This window comes from Bombus terrestris, chromosome 7 (genome assembly GCF_910591885.1).
Source record: "Bombus terrestris chromosome 7, iyBomTerr1.2, whole genome shotgun sequence".
NCBI classification, from domain to species: Eukaryota; Metazoa; Arthropoda; class Insecta; order Hymenoptera; family Apidae; genus Bombus; species Bombus terrestris.
The window spans coordinates 4,427,363-4,444,473 of NC_063275.1; the positions used below are offsets into that span (position 1 = coordinate 4,427,363).

At 32.4% G+C, this 17,111-nt stretch overlaps 1 protein-coding gene across 2 annotated transcripts in view; it reads left to right on the forward strand.

The window, feature by feature from the left end:
• The window catches only part of LOC100646414 (beta-1,4-galactosyltransferase galt-1), a 148,782-nt gene that overhangs the window by 91,003 nt on the left and 40,668 nt on the right, over positions 1 to 17,111 (forward strand). For both annotated transcript variants that reach the window (XM_003396373.4, XM_012310063.3), the window contains one exon: positions 2,055 to 2,315. In XM_003396373.4, the coding sequence (XP_003396421.1) occupies positions 2,067 to 2,315 (249 nt within the window). In that variant the 5' untranslated portion in view covers positions 2,055 to 2,066. The remainder of the gene's footprint in view (positions 1 to 2,054; positions 2,316 to 17,111) is intronic.

The window sequence follows — 17,111 nt, forward strand, 5'->3', positions numbered from 1 at the left end:
TTTCGTTTTATTTCAGGTTTGGAATGTCCACTGTCACGATATAATGTATAAACTAATTCAAATTGTTATTAAAAAATGTATATTGCCGTTCAGAAGTTCATGTAAATTGTATTTTTATTATGACACTTTTGTTATAATATCGATATCTTATTTTCTCGAAGCAACGCTGGAACAAAAAATGTCGAAATAGTTTCAGATGAAAACTTTACGAAAAAAACAAATTGGAGCCTTAGAATCTTTTTATTTGTTTCTTTCCCTTAAAAAAAATTCGAGGTAATTTGGAAATTCATAAAATATGGATTTAACTAACGTATAACCACTCGATGAATTTTACCATACGCTATGCGCTTCAAGTAACATGTAAAATAATTGAATTCCTTAAGATGTTGAAAGCTGTCTTATTGCATACTGTCGATTACCATAAACAATGAATATATTCGTATATACGTATACATATATTTAAACTGTGTATACATAAAGAGTACAACTGAATCAATATACAATATATAACTATAGATTTCAATGATAGAAACACACTACATAAATAATTCTTTAAAGTTATAAATGTTTTTCTATATTTCTGACATTGTACATAAGTAACAGCGTACATATAGTCTCCATAAAATATAGTTAAAGATGAGCATATTTTTTCATCATACTCAAATCTCTTATAAAAAAAAAAAAAACACACACACACATAATGAAAGTCTCGCTAAAACCTCATTCAAGCTTTTCAAATTCAAGCAACTTGAGAGCATTTCAACAGTTTGAACCGGTTATTTATTTAACTTGAAATATTATTTCAGGTTTCTATCCTTCTTGCCATTAGTCAATTCGCTTCGCTTGAAATCATTTGGGTTCATGTAACTCGACTAATCTGAGCAACGCTTAAAAACACAATGGCTGGAAGAAATAGCTGCACACACTTTTATTCTCTAACGAGGCACATTTTCACCAAAATCCATACGTTTCATTTTCATAGTATCAAACTTTTGTATACGTCGTATGAAAGTATTACTAAATGATATGAAATTTCATCTAATCAATTAGTATATAAATGCATACTTTTAGTTTATTTACTTGGAAACGCATCTACCTCTGAGGATCAATAATAACTACAGTCGTATACGATTACATTTCCATAGGTTTATACAATATTACATTAAATTACTATTATACTATTGTTTCATCATAAATATGTACGATATTTAAAGTGATATTTATATTAATGAGCATAGTTAAATACCTAAAAAACATGTCAGTTGTGATGAATGCAGTTACTTCTCTGCGGCTAGATTACTTACTAGTTGTGATGAATGCAGTTACTTCTCTGAAATATGTTTGTGTTCTTTTTAGAAACTCTAAGAGTCGCTTTATTTCTTCCTTCTTATTTAGGGTCGTCTTGACGTCACTTGGGACGCTGTGTTGTTGTCTTTCGTTTTGAAATTTAGAACATTCAACTAGCAGGCGAAATGTATATTTCTTGCACGTTATATGACAATAATTTTTGTATATGTTATACGTGAGCGCTACTGAATGATACGAAGCCTAATCTAATTAATTACTATGCAAATGCTACAATAGTGCTATAATAACGTGCAAATACATTTTGTAGCCACTGTATACAAAATTCAAAATATCTGTATACCAATATATACATATTAGGTTGTATATGTATATATTAGGTTGTCCGAAAAGTGTTTTTCTTTCGCAAACGTGTTTTTCATAACAGTGAAATTTCATACAAACCAAATGTCACGGTGCTTATCTCAACGGAACAAAATGAATCGTACGTAATTAAATTACGACAAAATAATATAAAACAAAAAACATTGTAAGTCTATCATTTCTTCATAAAACGAAAGAAACTTTTCGGACAACCTAATATATATATGTAACTTGCTTGCGATATTTCCTTAATTTATGATGTACCTAAACGAATCCTCGAATTCGAGAACACCACTGACCTACAAATCGCTCGAATTCGTCCCTCCACTCTATCGATCTACACACTGACCTAAACGACCTGACAATTTCTCTGATGATGTCGACAGAAGCTTTGGAGGATGGGTTCCCGAAGGAGCGGTTCCAGCGGGAGCCGGGCGAACGCTGGCGTTCTGAAGGAACGAGCCAGCATGTCGTTCATGCTGGTGGTCATGTTCTTCGCCGTGTTCGGTTTGATCGTCTTTACGGAGATATTCCTGATCGACGATAGGCATGGCGTGGGCGTAGGTGGCACCGGGGCCCTAGGAGGTCACAGGAGTGGACATCGATTGCCGGCTGCGCCCGATCGTCCGGATTACGGGGAAATCGGAGTAAGTACGCAATTAGAACCATTTGTATCCTCTTGATTAAACTTCACCATTGCTCCATATGAATCTCATACTCTACAGGGTGTTTCGGAAAGTTGGCTACCAAACGTTAGGAGCGTGTAGTACTCGTGGAAACAAGGAGAAAGGTCATAGCGAACGTAGTGGATGCAACTGTTATTAGTTTTGGAGTTATAAGACGTTTCGCAAAAGGAAAGTATATTATGCATTAGGCTGTTGGAAAAATTTGTGGCCTGTTTGGCAGTTAATGCCGCATAGGAAGGTACGATCGAACGAATCGTGATGCTGATGGCATAAGAAGAGTCTGATGCAGTGGGAAAATGAAATTTAAGGGAACAATCCGAAATTCGTTAATTAGTTTTGCATTTAGAAAGTTTTGTATTTATCAAGGTAATTACGGGCTTTGTGTGACGGTGAAAAGCAGACTAAAAGTATCGAACTTTGGCTGGGATGTTCAATTCCATTCATTGGATATAACATACTCACACTGATTCTAACTTTCGTTTTAATTACGGGGAACTGAATGCTTCAAGAAAGAACGAAGAAACTCGTCGCTGAAAAGAATAATAAGTTTCTTTTTAAAATGGCACCATAAAAAGGAACAAGAAATTCATTGTGTTGTTTAATAGAGTATCCAATTTCTCTTAAAATTTAATTTCGCAGCAACGTTCTCCAACAAGCCAATACTCGGATATATTGCGTGATAAGAAAATGACGATCGGTTATAATATATTAGGTCATCCCATAAGTTCGTTCCGTTTTTCGAGCGGTTATATATGTTAAGATTGTTTATTTATTTGTTCGCTGCCTACAGTTCGCGAAGATTTTTTCACGCAGTAGAGTCTCGTGTAATGTTACAGGCTCGTAGCTGAAAGCGTCTTATAACTCCGGAACTAACGATGTTTCGACTCGTGTTTATTAAGACGACTTTGCCTGCCTGTTTCAAAGCGTACTACTTACATGCTCCTGAAATTTGATACCAACTTTCGGAAACACCCTGTGCATTTAACAGCCGCACCGTTGAAATAAATGTCGGGAGAAAATTGGCTCGGTTGTTTCGGACCTGGTACGCGAGCAGGTCCTCGCGATTAACCGAGCCGCGATTCGTTTAACGAATTATTTACTATCGTTCGATGGGCCGTTTTCACCAATCAACGCTATTTATTTCTGTTTTGTTAACCGCTTTATTCGTCGTTAGTCGTATGCAAATATTGATCGGATAATGGAGTAGAGGGTGGTATTCCTAGCAAAGGGAAGAAAAAGCGGAAAATATTTCACCCTTATTTGATCACCGATCGTGGTGGCACGACCGTTCGTTTCAGATGATTCGAATATGTATTTAATCGCTACTGTGTCGGGACCACAGGCAAACAGCGGTGATTTCGGCACAGATTGTCCGATAAAATAAATAAGCGTCACATGGGATAAACATATTGATTTTCTGATTTAACGACGATTCGCTTTGATGGTTATGAGGGAGTATTTTAACAGTTGAAACGGGACGAAGTTGAGGAGGAAACGACCTCTTAGGTTCGAAGATATAAATCTCATATTGTAGAATAAACCTATGAAGTTTTTGTGAAGTATCAAAGACGTAGTAATGACAATTAATGTCTTTGAATTTTCAAGATAAAAAAGATACGTATTCGATCCTAAGATTAAATGTACAGTGTATTAAATTAAAAAACCCGATTTTCGCAAGAAATAAAAGATTTTAATCATCGTACTTCTTCTTTGTAATTTTCTAATAACGGGCATATACTACGATATTTTAATAATAAGTTTACAGAGGAACAAGATTTAAGGGAAATAATTTTCTCAGAAAATTCGCTACCAAATTCTTGCCATTTGTCAAGCGATGATTAAATAATAAATGGTAGATGGCTGTCATTTTCTTTTTATTATAGAATTTATTTTATTTCATCTTTTAGGATGTTTTATCTTAAATAGGCCATTGATTCATTAACGGAATGTGTTCATTAAGTATGCTATGTAGATACATTTAGGATCACTTTAAAATGTATTATACTAAATGTGTTTAATAAAAATAATTCAGAAATAAGAATAATAGACGATACAACAAATATTCACTTAATTTAACTTTTTATCAATATGTTCAAGTGCTTATGCCTTTTTATCTTCAGCACATCTCAATAATCGATAAATGATCAATATAATAGAGTTTTTTTTTGCAAGTTTCCATAGTAACAATGAGTTGAACTACGCAAAATATTTGTTCGCTTTCGATGTATATGTATAATGCAATAATAATTTAGTTCAGTAAAACGTACGTACGTATATTTTATACTAAAAGGTGGTGAAATGGATATTAAATTACAAGATTGATGGTAGAAAAAATCAGAAATTGATGTAGATGCGTTCGCTTTTCTAAGTTTTCAATAAAATTCGCACGACAAATTGTTTCCAATCGATCAGCATTCTTTTTCACTGACTGCTCAAACGCTCCAAATAAACGCGTAACCATTTATTGTAATTACATTCGATAATTCATATTTTTCAGCGGTTATTCAATAAAAGTTTCCTGTCTTCGCATGATATATCGCAGTGAACTACGATCACAAAGAACATTTTTTTCGACGCGGCAATTTACATACTTCGTCGATTAACTGTGAATCTAAGTGAAACAAACGTTGCCAGTCAATTTAACAAATTAAAAGTTCATTAAGTTCTTGGTTATTCTCTCTTTCTCTGAATGAGTTCCAGTGTTTCGTCGTTACGATCGAAGTGGTTTAAGAGATGATTCATTGCATTAACAGTTCGCGTTCATTGATTCGGCACCGAGATTAAGATTGCGATATTAAAACGTGATAAATGATATACGATGTCAGTTTGTTGTAACGAGCGTGCATATCGAAATTATTGTTTGTGTGCACACGTGACGCTGCACCAACGTTTACGGTACTTGTTAGTTGGATAACGATAACGTCAGAATCGCTGACAACGTACAGGCTTATGTGCAACGTGTCTTGTAAAAAGCTATACCATAGCGAGGTGTAGAAAAAATTGATAATGCGAATTGCTTATCGCAATTTTTATTCATAGTTTATAAATATAGTTTATGTAGAATGGGAAGTACATTTGTAAAGGTAAAAACATATATACTTCAATGCAGCGTTTATACACGATGACGCTACTGATATGTACACAGTTGAGCTAATTAATTATAGCAGAAAAGAAAGGAAAAATTATGAAATTAATATTGAGATAAATATACAGCATTGATACAGTCGATAAAATAGTAATCGCATGGATTAAAATTTTATTTGATTTTAGATTTAATAAGAAAGATCACATGCGATATTAAAATAATATTTTGATATTAGAAGCATATTAATTTTAATCGAATGTTATAATTTTCTAATAAAAGCTCAAAGTAATTTTATGTCGAAGGTAGATTATCTCTGTCTTATCGATGGTCTAACAGATGTAAATATTTTAAGCTTACAACTAATTAAACAGAACTACGGAGTTGGTTATATTTTTTAAACAAAATTTCGTCGTGAACTCGTGGAAAAGTCAATTTACAAAGATCCTGATTGCGAAGTTTACAGTTCAGTATTTTTGAAATTAAAGATATTATCGTAATATAAATATACATATACTAAACTGAATAATTTTATAGAAAACATATATAATAATTTTAAAAGTTGTCCGAGAATCAGTTGGGAGAGATAATACTTTTCATTAATTCATTTATTTAAATCTACTGTTTTAACATTTTCATCAATTTTATTAACAGATTACAGTACACGTTCATCTAAATGTTCGAAAATGATATCATTTACTCGTATCGCGCAACTTTCATATGGCCTTTCGAGATAGATTTATAAATTGAAAAATCAATCCGAAAGACGGTTAGGAAACTAAGAATTGCAGTATTTGAGTTTTTCACGGTGCTAATTAACTTCGATTATAACAAAATCAATATAGTATTTTATCACAGACATCGTATGATGCTACTCAATCGATAATATATCATTGAAATAAAACAAACACGACAATAGCAGCCTCTTTGCGACGCAATCGACTAAATAAATTTTAATTTCCTGAAAAACCGCTCTCTATCTCGGCTCATTCGATCTTTTGAAAGGACAAAGCGAGAAGGACGAGCGAGAGCGTATTGGGGGTCGTAGGTGACCCCGAGGTTCCCCTCTGCATCGGATCCGGAAACCATTTTAATCTCCGCTATAAAGTTCGCAATCATCGCGAATAAAAGGGCGCAGATTATGACCTAAAATCGTGCTTTGGTGTTCGCGGCTTACCCTCGGGGAAATTAAAATGTCTCAATGGCCGTTGGCAATCCGTGACAACCGAGTTACTCCTTCTGACCATCAGAACTTTCTTCGGGGTCCTTCTCCTTTTCTTCTTACTTCTTCGTCCACTCTTTCTTCTTCCACGGTAGTAATAAGCAAGAGATATCTCGGGCGAGTTCGGTGAATGAGTGGGTTTTCCATTGGAGAACTCGCACGTTGCTCGCGGGGTCGATAATCCTCAAACGTTTCCTGTTGGAGGCAAAAGGGAACTGGCAAAAGAGTTTCGAACTAATGGCAAGGGCTCAACTTTATACTCGGTCGCTCTTTGTTCGTACAAAGCGGAAGAAAAGTGGAGACGGAAAACTTTGCCATCCTGGACCATCGATTTCTGCCCCTGTCACTGCTTTCCGCTGCTACTCACGCTCCTATTTTTATTCCTTCCTTTTATTTCGTGCTCTTCTACCTCTTCCCCTTTAGCATAGCACACGCCTCACGCGTCTCTTAACCTCACTCCAGCTGTTTTATATGCTCTTTCGCTTCTCTCTTTCATCCGGTATAACCGTGTCGGACAATGATTCACGGTGCAGCGAAAGAGTCGAATAAGAAGCAGTTCGCGTGGCATTGATATAGCCGCTACTTAAAACGAATATCGATTGCAGGCTGCTTTTCCCTGTGTTTCGAGTTTCCGTGCTAGCGACGCGTCGGGGTGAAGGACGCGCTCGTCAAAAATTCTGATGCCACCCAGATGATATACGTATACGTGATGGCCCATGCAGTAACGCCCACGGGATACGATATGCCATTGAAGCTGGGAAGAAATGGAAAACACACCGTAGGACAAAGTGAAACGATACAGGAAAAATGAAAATTCTAAGATTAAGTCTATGCATTTTTATAGATACAATAGCGATGTGTATGTAGAGAGTGTAATTATATCTGTTTTAATTTATCAGGTTTCGAATTTTGTGGTAATCGTAAAATTGAATTTCGGTATAATTTTGTAGAGAATGAAAAGAAAGCTTGATTGATAGATTGCGTATTTACATGAATTCAGCGAATTTGAAATGCAAAAATACACAAAATGTACGTAATAGGCAAAAAGTGTATAAGATATTCAAAGTAGCGTACTCGTTATAATACTTAGCAGGTGACGTTGATTAATCTCTGCTCAAGTTCCGTTTCTTCTACTGTGACGAAAGGTTTGCTTAAGTATCCAATTTATCGATCGGCGTGGACGAAAGTATGGAATTCTATTTAAAAAAGAGCTGTAATTCCACTTTTCCAATTCATTGATACATAGAAATGCGTCCAATTAATTCTAGAATATTATTCGTTCTATAGCTTTGACTGATTGAACATTTTGTTGACTCCTTTGACGATTCGATAAAAATCTATTTTGAACAAAATTCTTAATAACCTTTCATGTTACACCGCGTGATCGTTTTAATATTAACTAATTTTTGTTCAGAACATTTTTCTGTTAAATTGTTTAAAAAATCGTGACAAACGATACCCAACATATTCTCTATGCCATTTTATTTTACCTTATAATATTTCTATTTGGTTTTAAAAATATATTCTCTTCCAATCATGCAGGACACTCTGTGTATAAAAATGGTTAAAATATTTAGAAAAAGGAATTTTAGTGACATAAAGTTCGGTTCAAATATCTGAACGAGTTTTATAGTACGTTGTTGATAATATACATACATTCGTAATCATAAGTATTAGGATATTTATTGGTATTTGGTATAAATCGAATGTTTTCTTCAGTCCTTTTATTATCTAATTATTTTGTTAATTTATTGTATAAAATATGTTATTTCGTTCTCATCATATGTGTTTTATAACGTAAACTATTAAGTAAAATAAAGAACTTTCTTCTCTCTTTTGGATTTGGCAATGTACGTAAATGCATACATATGTATTTATATCGTACGATGTATAAAATTTGTTTTAATTTAGTAAGATCATGAAAAATATAAGAGATAATTGTCATATAGAAAAAAATTGGAATTTTCCATCATACACGCTACTTGAAGTTTAATATTTTAATTTTTTATGCAGATAATATTTATGTATAGAGTTATATTGATTATTTATATATATTTTGTTATATTTATGTTTTATGTAAAATAACTACAAAACATGAAAATTAAAATTTCTAAATTAAAATTCGTTACTGCAATAGAAATATTCTCGTGACATAATTTACGCACCTGCAATAGGCTTTGCATGCTATTTTAATCAGAAATCTCAAAATATTTATAGATATCAAGCATTCTTCAGAAAGAAACGTACATAACTCAACCGATAAAAAGATATAAACACATAGATAAAAATATCAGACAAACTTCAGCTTATATTCACTGTACAGCAAAAGTGAACCTGTATTAAATAAATATTCTTTCGATAAAATTCTGTTTATATCGAAATATTTGATAAAATAGGGCATTTAACATTTGATAAAATGGTCTTTTATTTAAATAAAAGAACTTCTAAGAACTTCTATTTATATCACTGCAATATGTATTTATTTATATCTTTATTTACGTTTTACAAATTTTTGTACCGTTCACTTTAAATGATGAGAAATGTTTTAATTAAAATATTTTTATTCACACCTACGAGCTTGTATTTTCGTAAAGTTTTGCTTGCGTTCGCGCTTTTAATAAAACGAAATGAAATAAAAATTGCGATAAATTTTAAAAAATATTATACACAGAGAGAAAATATTTCTCTTGTTAGAATTCCGACAATAAAGATAACAAATTCTAAATAGCACTAGCATGTGCTAGATAAAGTACCAGTGCAAGAGATAGATAAACTAAAATACGATTCATAGATCCGCCTCTATTTCGTACTAGTTAATTGGTATTTAGTTTCACACTGATTGCGCATAATGATATTTTCATTTTATTTCACTTCCCATTTGTAACTGGTTATCGCGAATGCAATTCAAATGGGGGATTACAAAAATGAAGTCGAATCAATTCTTTCTGAATATCTTAAATTAAAATTTCTTTTTCTAGGGTGTTGACGTGTAACCCAGAGAATGTATTTCCATATCGTTCCACTTGCAGCCGACAATTAAAATTCCCAATTAGTTGATTTATTCATATTACTCGGTTTTCAGAATAAATATTTGTCACGCGAGATATTAAAGCAAAATCACTTCTTCAAAATCAGTATATTAATTTTTTATCGTAATTTATAATAACTTCGACATATAAGATTCCAAAAAGAACTAAAAAGTATACTAAATGAAATATGATAAAATGAGAATTCCTTAATTTAATAATTATTATTTTATATTATTTTTCAAAAATTAACGTATCACTTTTTCATGGTAATTTATAGTAACTCAGTTATAAATCGATCCATGATATAATCAAAGAACTCGTATAAAAAATGGCTCTTGCTAAATTTTTCGCCTTTTTATATAATAATGCACCGTACTTGTTAAGAACAAATTATTACGAAAAATGATCCACGTCCTGATTTATAATCGAATGGAAATCGAACGGTTCTATAAAGGTTCTAATTCCACAAGTTCGTGATCTAATTAAACTAAACAAAGTTCTTTCGTAATATCATCATAAACACATCTACAGCAATTGTGTAATGTGATAAATATTTTGTTGGAAAGAAGTTGACATGTACTGAACAGAAATTTGAAATGCTACAGAATTCTTTCGTTTTCATACAGGAAAACACAAGACTAACTTGAGACTAACTAACTTGAACAAGAGTCATTTTATGATCTTTCTGTGATTAATAAAGGAAACAAATTAAACGAAAATTTGTTTAAGCAACAACAAACGATACTATAAGAATTCAGCAACTTAATAATTAAAGATATTTAACGACAAGGGAATTATAATACGAACAATTCGTACAGAAAATATTGATATTTTTCTATATTTTATATTATACTATTCACTACATTTTGTGTAATGGTACCAATAAGTTAACACGTGTCGTGAATATTTACAAACTACAATATTAGTCACAACCAATCGAGGAGCATTTTCAAAAATCGATCTCGACTAAACTTTTTTCCTTAGAACGATCTCATTGCAGGGTAGAAATCTTTTTGATCATATCCCTTTTAGCTGTTCTCGCGCCATTATTTGCTTCCTGTCTTCCCCCGTTCCTTTTTTCTCGAAGCGCCGTTTCTGCATTTCCTGGTTCCGGAACGTTCGAGAAAGCAACATCGAGTTTAGGGGCTAAATTGGTCTCAGATGATTTCCGAGATGGAAAAGTGGCTTCGTCCAGCAGGAAATAGCTTTTATAGGAATGGTACACGTGATTCCGTTGAACTGTAATGTAAAGCTGTTCAGAACGAACGGGAATTCTATTGAATCATAATAAATACCGGCGCGATTCGTTCGATCAGATCTTTAATTTCGTTCCGCGTCCTTTCCATCGTTAAAATTCAAATGAAACTGTATTGATTTTGTTGGCGTCTCCGTGATAAAGTGCTTTAATTAGCAATAAACTATGAAATTATCGAAATAGTCGAGCAATAATAAGATTACGCGAAGCTTCGCTGTATTTAACCATTTATATACAATTTTACTATAGTCTAAAGACGCGATAACATTATTATTTTAAAGTTCTTAGAGCTTACGCAACGTACTGTTTAAGTTTCTATAATTTCAGCCGTGCTTCATCGATGCATGAATCTTGTGGTTGAAGTCAGGAATAAGGTTCACATAATACGTTTAAGTTACCAAATTTTCTTGTTGTGAAACTGTACAGTAATAAATCTAATAATAATTCTATTATTAGAGTAATAATAATTAAGTAATAATAATTCTAATTGCTTATTTTATTAGCTCTTGTGATGATTAACCGTCTAGTATTATAGAAAATTTTCTTTTTCTCTTTTTGCTAACCTGTTAGGCTTGTGAGAAGTTACAATGTGACAATTATTTTTAACATATCTAAAATTCGAATTTGTACCATTACGACTACTTATGGATCGTATAGCTTTTTAAAAAAAAATCTATAGTATCAGATATCGCAGAAAGTTCGTGCTGTTCTTCGTGTTTATACATTTTCTACCAAAATATTGCCTAATTCTTTTATAGAACCCGTATATCCTGTAACTAGGAAAATTTAAACGAAACGACTAATAGAAATAATTTCTCATTAATACAATTCATCAATAAATATATTGCATAAGTTATCTACAATACATTTATTGTCGACCTAAATATTAACTATTTGCCTGTAATGTAGCATTTTGAAACTCAAATTTACGTACAATGTAGACGAATAAAATTTATTTGTTCTGATATATCAATTAAGAAACATTACTTTATGATTAGAGCTTTGGGAGTCACGAATTACTAGAATCTTTAAATAGTATCTATAACTAGTGATACACATATCATAAACTACAAATCCTGTCATAGCATTAGCCGCGTAGTATTAGCTAGGGGCATAGCCCCTTGTGACCTATTTTCTGTAATGGACGATTCTCCTAAATGCCTGACTATAAGTAGCAGTTGCAAATCCCAAAACGATTGTCCACAAAGCCTTCAAGAAACATTATTCGTTAGCCATACCACAATATCTTCATCTTTCTTTAATGTGTACATACGTGTCAAGTGCGCATTAAATTTCACCCTGTTAGGAATTAGAATTCATGTTCTAGGTCATTTGAAAATTCTTTTTGAAGCTGCCATAGCAACCTTTCTACAATATTCCCATTGCAAGTGCAACTTAAACGAAACTTTTTTTTTATATTTATTGAAATTAATTCTTTAATGCAAGAATGTATTATTTAGAATTATAGAGTTGGCAACTAAGTGATTGCGGATTTTGTTAATACTACCTAATGACAAAATCCGCAATCATTTAGTTACCAACCCAATATATTACTGTTATTACTGTATTCTCATTATTATTATTTATCTAGTATTATATATAGAAATAAATTAATACAAAGTAGTATAGTACGTACAAAATATGTAATTCCTGAAACATATAAACGGATGGGTGTGTAAGTTTCAAGTTTAAATACTATAACAAATACCTTTTCACTTATAATAAGGAACTTTATATAATATCCTATATATTTTTGCGTGTTACATGTATCTTGTATATTTTTCTACACTTAAATTTCCCATAAACGCGTACCGATTCTCAGTTTACTTATAATTTATCATTTGAAAATTCACCGATGGTATCAGCGAATCGTTGTTCAAATTGACTTAGAATTGATTTCACTAGAATTCGGAAAATTGAAAGAACGAAGAAAGCTGAAGACGAATGGCGAATAAGAAGAACGGAGGACTAGTTGAATTCATCTTCCTTATCGCGAAAAGAGCCCGCGTGCTCGTCTGCCACGCGACCAAGAACTAAAAGGGAAATGTAGAACAATGAGGGAAATGTAGAGATCGTCGGAATAATGAAAAGGTGAACGATACGTCAGGCCGTTATCAAGATGAATAGAGGCTCGCGTTGATTTCGTCTTCCAGTGAAATAAATCGACGCTTAATAAACTATTGAGCAAAAGCTGACGCTGTAATGCCGTAATGCCAGGCAAATGAAGCGGCCTCAGGATAGCTATGACTTTCGCTTATTAACGCGATAATTACCACTGGCGAAAGAGCTGAATCATTTATTCATTATATATCAATGAACTTGTATATGGCTGCGTCTGCCGCGGTTAAAGAAAAAACGAAATGTTTATTAACCAGAAACTTTCGCTTTGCCTGTGCAAGTGCTTTTAGAAACTCGTATTCCTCTTTTTCATTTACTTCACTGTGTATGAAAATCCTTTTGGATATATGATGCCTTAATGTTGAAAATTATAAAGTGGTTAGAGTGACTGGTTTATTACTCTTTTTTCTACAAGTTAAAGTTCGCAATGGTGCTTTCTGCGTTGTGTATTTTGTTTTAGAATCGTTTGAGTCGTTTTTGAAGAAATAGGTATATATTAGGTTGTCCGAAAAGTTTCTTTCGTTTTATAAGGAAAGAATAGACGCACAATGCTTTTTGTTTTATATTAGTTTATTGAATTATGCACGAACGTAATAATAGAAATATAACGAAATGGATCATGCCTAATTCAATAAAATAATATAGAACAGAAATTTTTGTTCATCTATTATCGCCTTATGAAACGAAAGAAACATTTCGGACAACCTAATATATATATAGAGAGAGAGAGAGTGAGAGAGAGAAAGAGAGATCGTTGACGGCTTCAATTTTCATAAAGAATTATTTACTGCTACGTATGTATTCTTATACTTTGATGTTTTAAAACCGTTATTATTATTCTTAGAATTATTAGAGTTATGTAGATTGTATGAACTGCTTATTGCTAGATATACACTTTATAATGCTGAATGCATCACCTTCGTATGTATTACAAAAAAGATGTTTTTATATCTAAAAAATCTTGAAAAAGAAATTTTGCCATGGAAGATGTAGTTCTTCTTATTATAGTTATATTTGTATTTTAGTATTATATTTTAGTACAGAATTATATTTTAGTATAATACTAGGTTAGTAGGAAATAAATAATTATAATAAACTTGGATTTGTTACATTAATAAATTCTGTTAATGTTTGATTATTTTCAATACTTTGTGTGTTCTACATTGAAAAAATTAGTTTTTTTATATTCACCTATTCCTATTTTTCTATACATTTTCGAACAAATCCTTACATCAATATATAGTATTTGTAATACGAATTACGACTTCTAATTCTCAAAAAATTTTGTATAAGAACTAACCGAATTACAATAGAAAATTCCTCGATATACTTTCTTCTCTAATTTATTTGTACGGTTCTCAGCAAATTATTAAAATTCTAAACGCTTAAATGGTTCTCGAAAGCAGACAAAAGGTTCTTTTAATTGAATTTTCTTCTTTAAATTTGGTGAAGATATAACTAGTAAAAATTGATTCGTTATGTAAGTTTTATATAATGTAATATAAATGTTACTACACAATTCCAATAACTGTCTACATTAAAAAAGGGATACATTTTATTTATTTAAAAGAAAAGGGGACAAAGATAAGACGCGAGAACCATTTCCAACTTCATAATTCAAAAGCGAAATCAGAAACTGAATCACACGGAAGCACATAATTCAGCGAAACGTAGCAGCACGTATCGCGCTACTGGTATTAATGACGAAATAAGGAAGATTAAAATAGTTGGCGTAAAATTAACAGCGCGCTCGCTCGAACTGCATAATTAATTTTTATAGTCCTCACGACTTGCCTACGATTTATATCTATACAGTTGCTAGTGTGAGTACGTTGAGTACGCAAGAGCATACTGAAACCTGTACGTACGTCGTGGATTATGGCGGGCGATTTGAAATTCACTTTACAACTAAGAGTTTCCCGCGCGAGATAAAAGCTGGTGTACGCCGACTTTTCGTTCCAAGGGGAACAACGAAAGTACGTATATTGTATGTATGTGTCCGTTCCAGAGTTTCGTAGCGAAAGTTTCACGAATCTCACTTGGTTTCCCGCGCTGCGCTGGTAGAAGTGCGGAGAATTAGCATTTACAGATGCTTTTTTTCTCGGTTTCGTTATTAGTGCAACGAAGGTCTTCTTCTTATTTGCTCGGTAGCCTAATTAGCGGTCTCTGGGGCAGCGGTTTTCAATCTCCTCGGAATTGCAGAATACTTTTGATCGCGACTGTGTCTATTGCCCCTTCTTTTTCTCTTTCTTGTTTGTAATTTCTCTAATTAGCACAGTGTCCTTTGTAACTCGGCCGTATTGTTTGATACAAACGGTGTATGACTTTGGCGCGATTAATTGATTAAACAAACATTTAATTAACAGCTGTTAATTTCGCGTAGAATGTCCGAGAAAAACTTGCAGCAAGTTTCGTTTGCGTAATTTAGAAAATTTGCGAAGAATTAATTATAAATAAATTAAACAAATAAATATAATTCATTAAAATAAAAATTAATAATTATAAATAAATTAAAAAAAATGAATTATAAATTAATACGGAGTTATTCAGAAAGTTCGTTTGTCAGTCGAGCGGATAGCAACCAGAGACATAGTAACGACCGGTCTTATGCATCCAATTCTTCTTAGATGGCCAAGTACCGTAAATATTTGATATTTTCAATATAGCTGCACTCTCTCCCGTAGTAGTCTGGATTGTTTTCAACTAACATCATAGTATCGATGCCATTAATTACGGATAGTATATCGGAACGTTCTGTATCCTCAAATAAAAAATTACCAACTTCAAATTGAATTAAAGCCATTTTTTTCAAAGGTACTTTCAACCGCATCATTTACATAAATTGAATAAATCTTTTCTTGGTTTTGGGCGGTATTTTTACCTTTACACGCGCTTCAATAAGTAATTCGATCACTAAATATATTTACTAAGTAGACATTAGGAAACTGGATAGGATTTAAAATAACAGACATAGATATCGTAACTTTATACGTAGTATTTAACTATAAAAAGTCTTAACGTTGACATCTACTAAAAAAATGCTGCGAATTTTCCAGACAGTCCAATATTTTATTGAACATTGTGTATAGTTTGCATGATTTTATTTATGTCTTTTAGAAGTTGATAAATTGTACTATCTGAAAACTTGTTTTGTGTATCAGCTGGAGGCTGTGTAAAATTTAGAGATTAAAGGGAGGAATTTTCCATTTTGAAAAAAATATTTTTCAATATACACTGTACAATTTATATGTTTTTCCTCAGTCGTTTAGAAGTTGATTAATTACATTGTTTAAAACGAACAGTGTAGTACTTTAGCACGATTAATTGTTCAAATTAAGCGGAATACGTGGGTTTAAAATATGCACCCGTGTGAGTAGAGATCTTAATTAGACGTTGTGAATTTCGTGTGGAATGCTCGGGGGTAGTTCAGAGTGAATTTTACGACTTCTCAAAGGAATTTAATTTGTGTAATATAGGAATCTCAACATTTCGTACTCTTTATTTTTTGTAATAAAAAATTTGTAATGAAGAATATTAAGCTACACTCGAAATACGAGTATCGGTGAAAAGATTGATGTCGGGTCAGACATGAAAGTTTAAGGAATTAGGAAAGACTACTTAAACATTTGTGAAACGCCATTTAAGTAATCTATATTAATTTAATTTTATATTTTGTGTTTCTTATCGATTTAGTCTTTAAGAAAATGTCCCATCAAATAAGTTAGTATTTTAAATGCCGAAGAAACTAATTTAAGGGATTAATATAGAACTTCAATGAAAGACAACTAGTTCAATATTGATTTTGTTAGAAATACATAAGCAGAATGTTCTCTAAGTTTTGGGTGATAAATAGAAGGGCAGTTATAAATTACAAGTTGCTAAGTAAGATTGGTAGAGTTATTGAAACAAGGTTGGAAGTTTCCGAGTATGTACATAAACTAAGAGGAAGAATATTAGCTGCGGTATTTAATCAGAAGCAATTAGAAGCTATATTTGATTTCAGTTAATTTATGATGAACGATTTGAATGAGTTGAAACTATAATTTTCGTA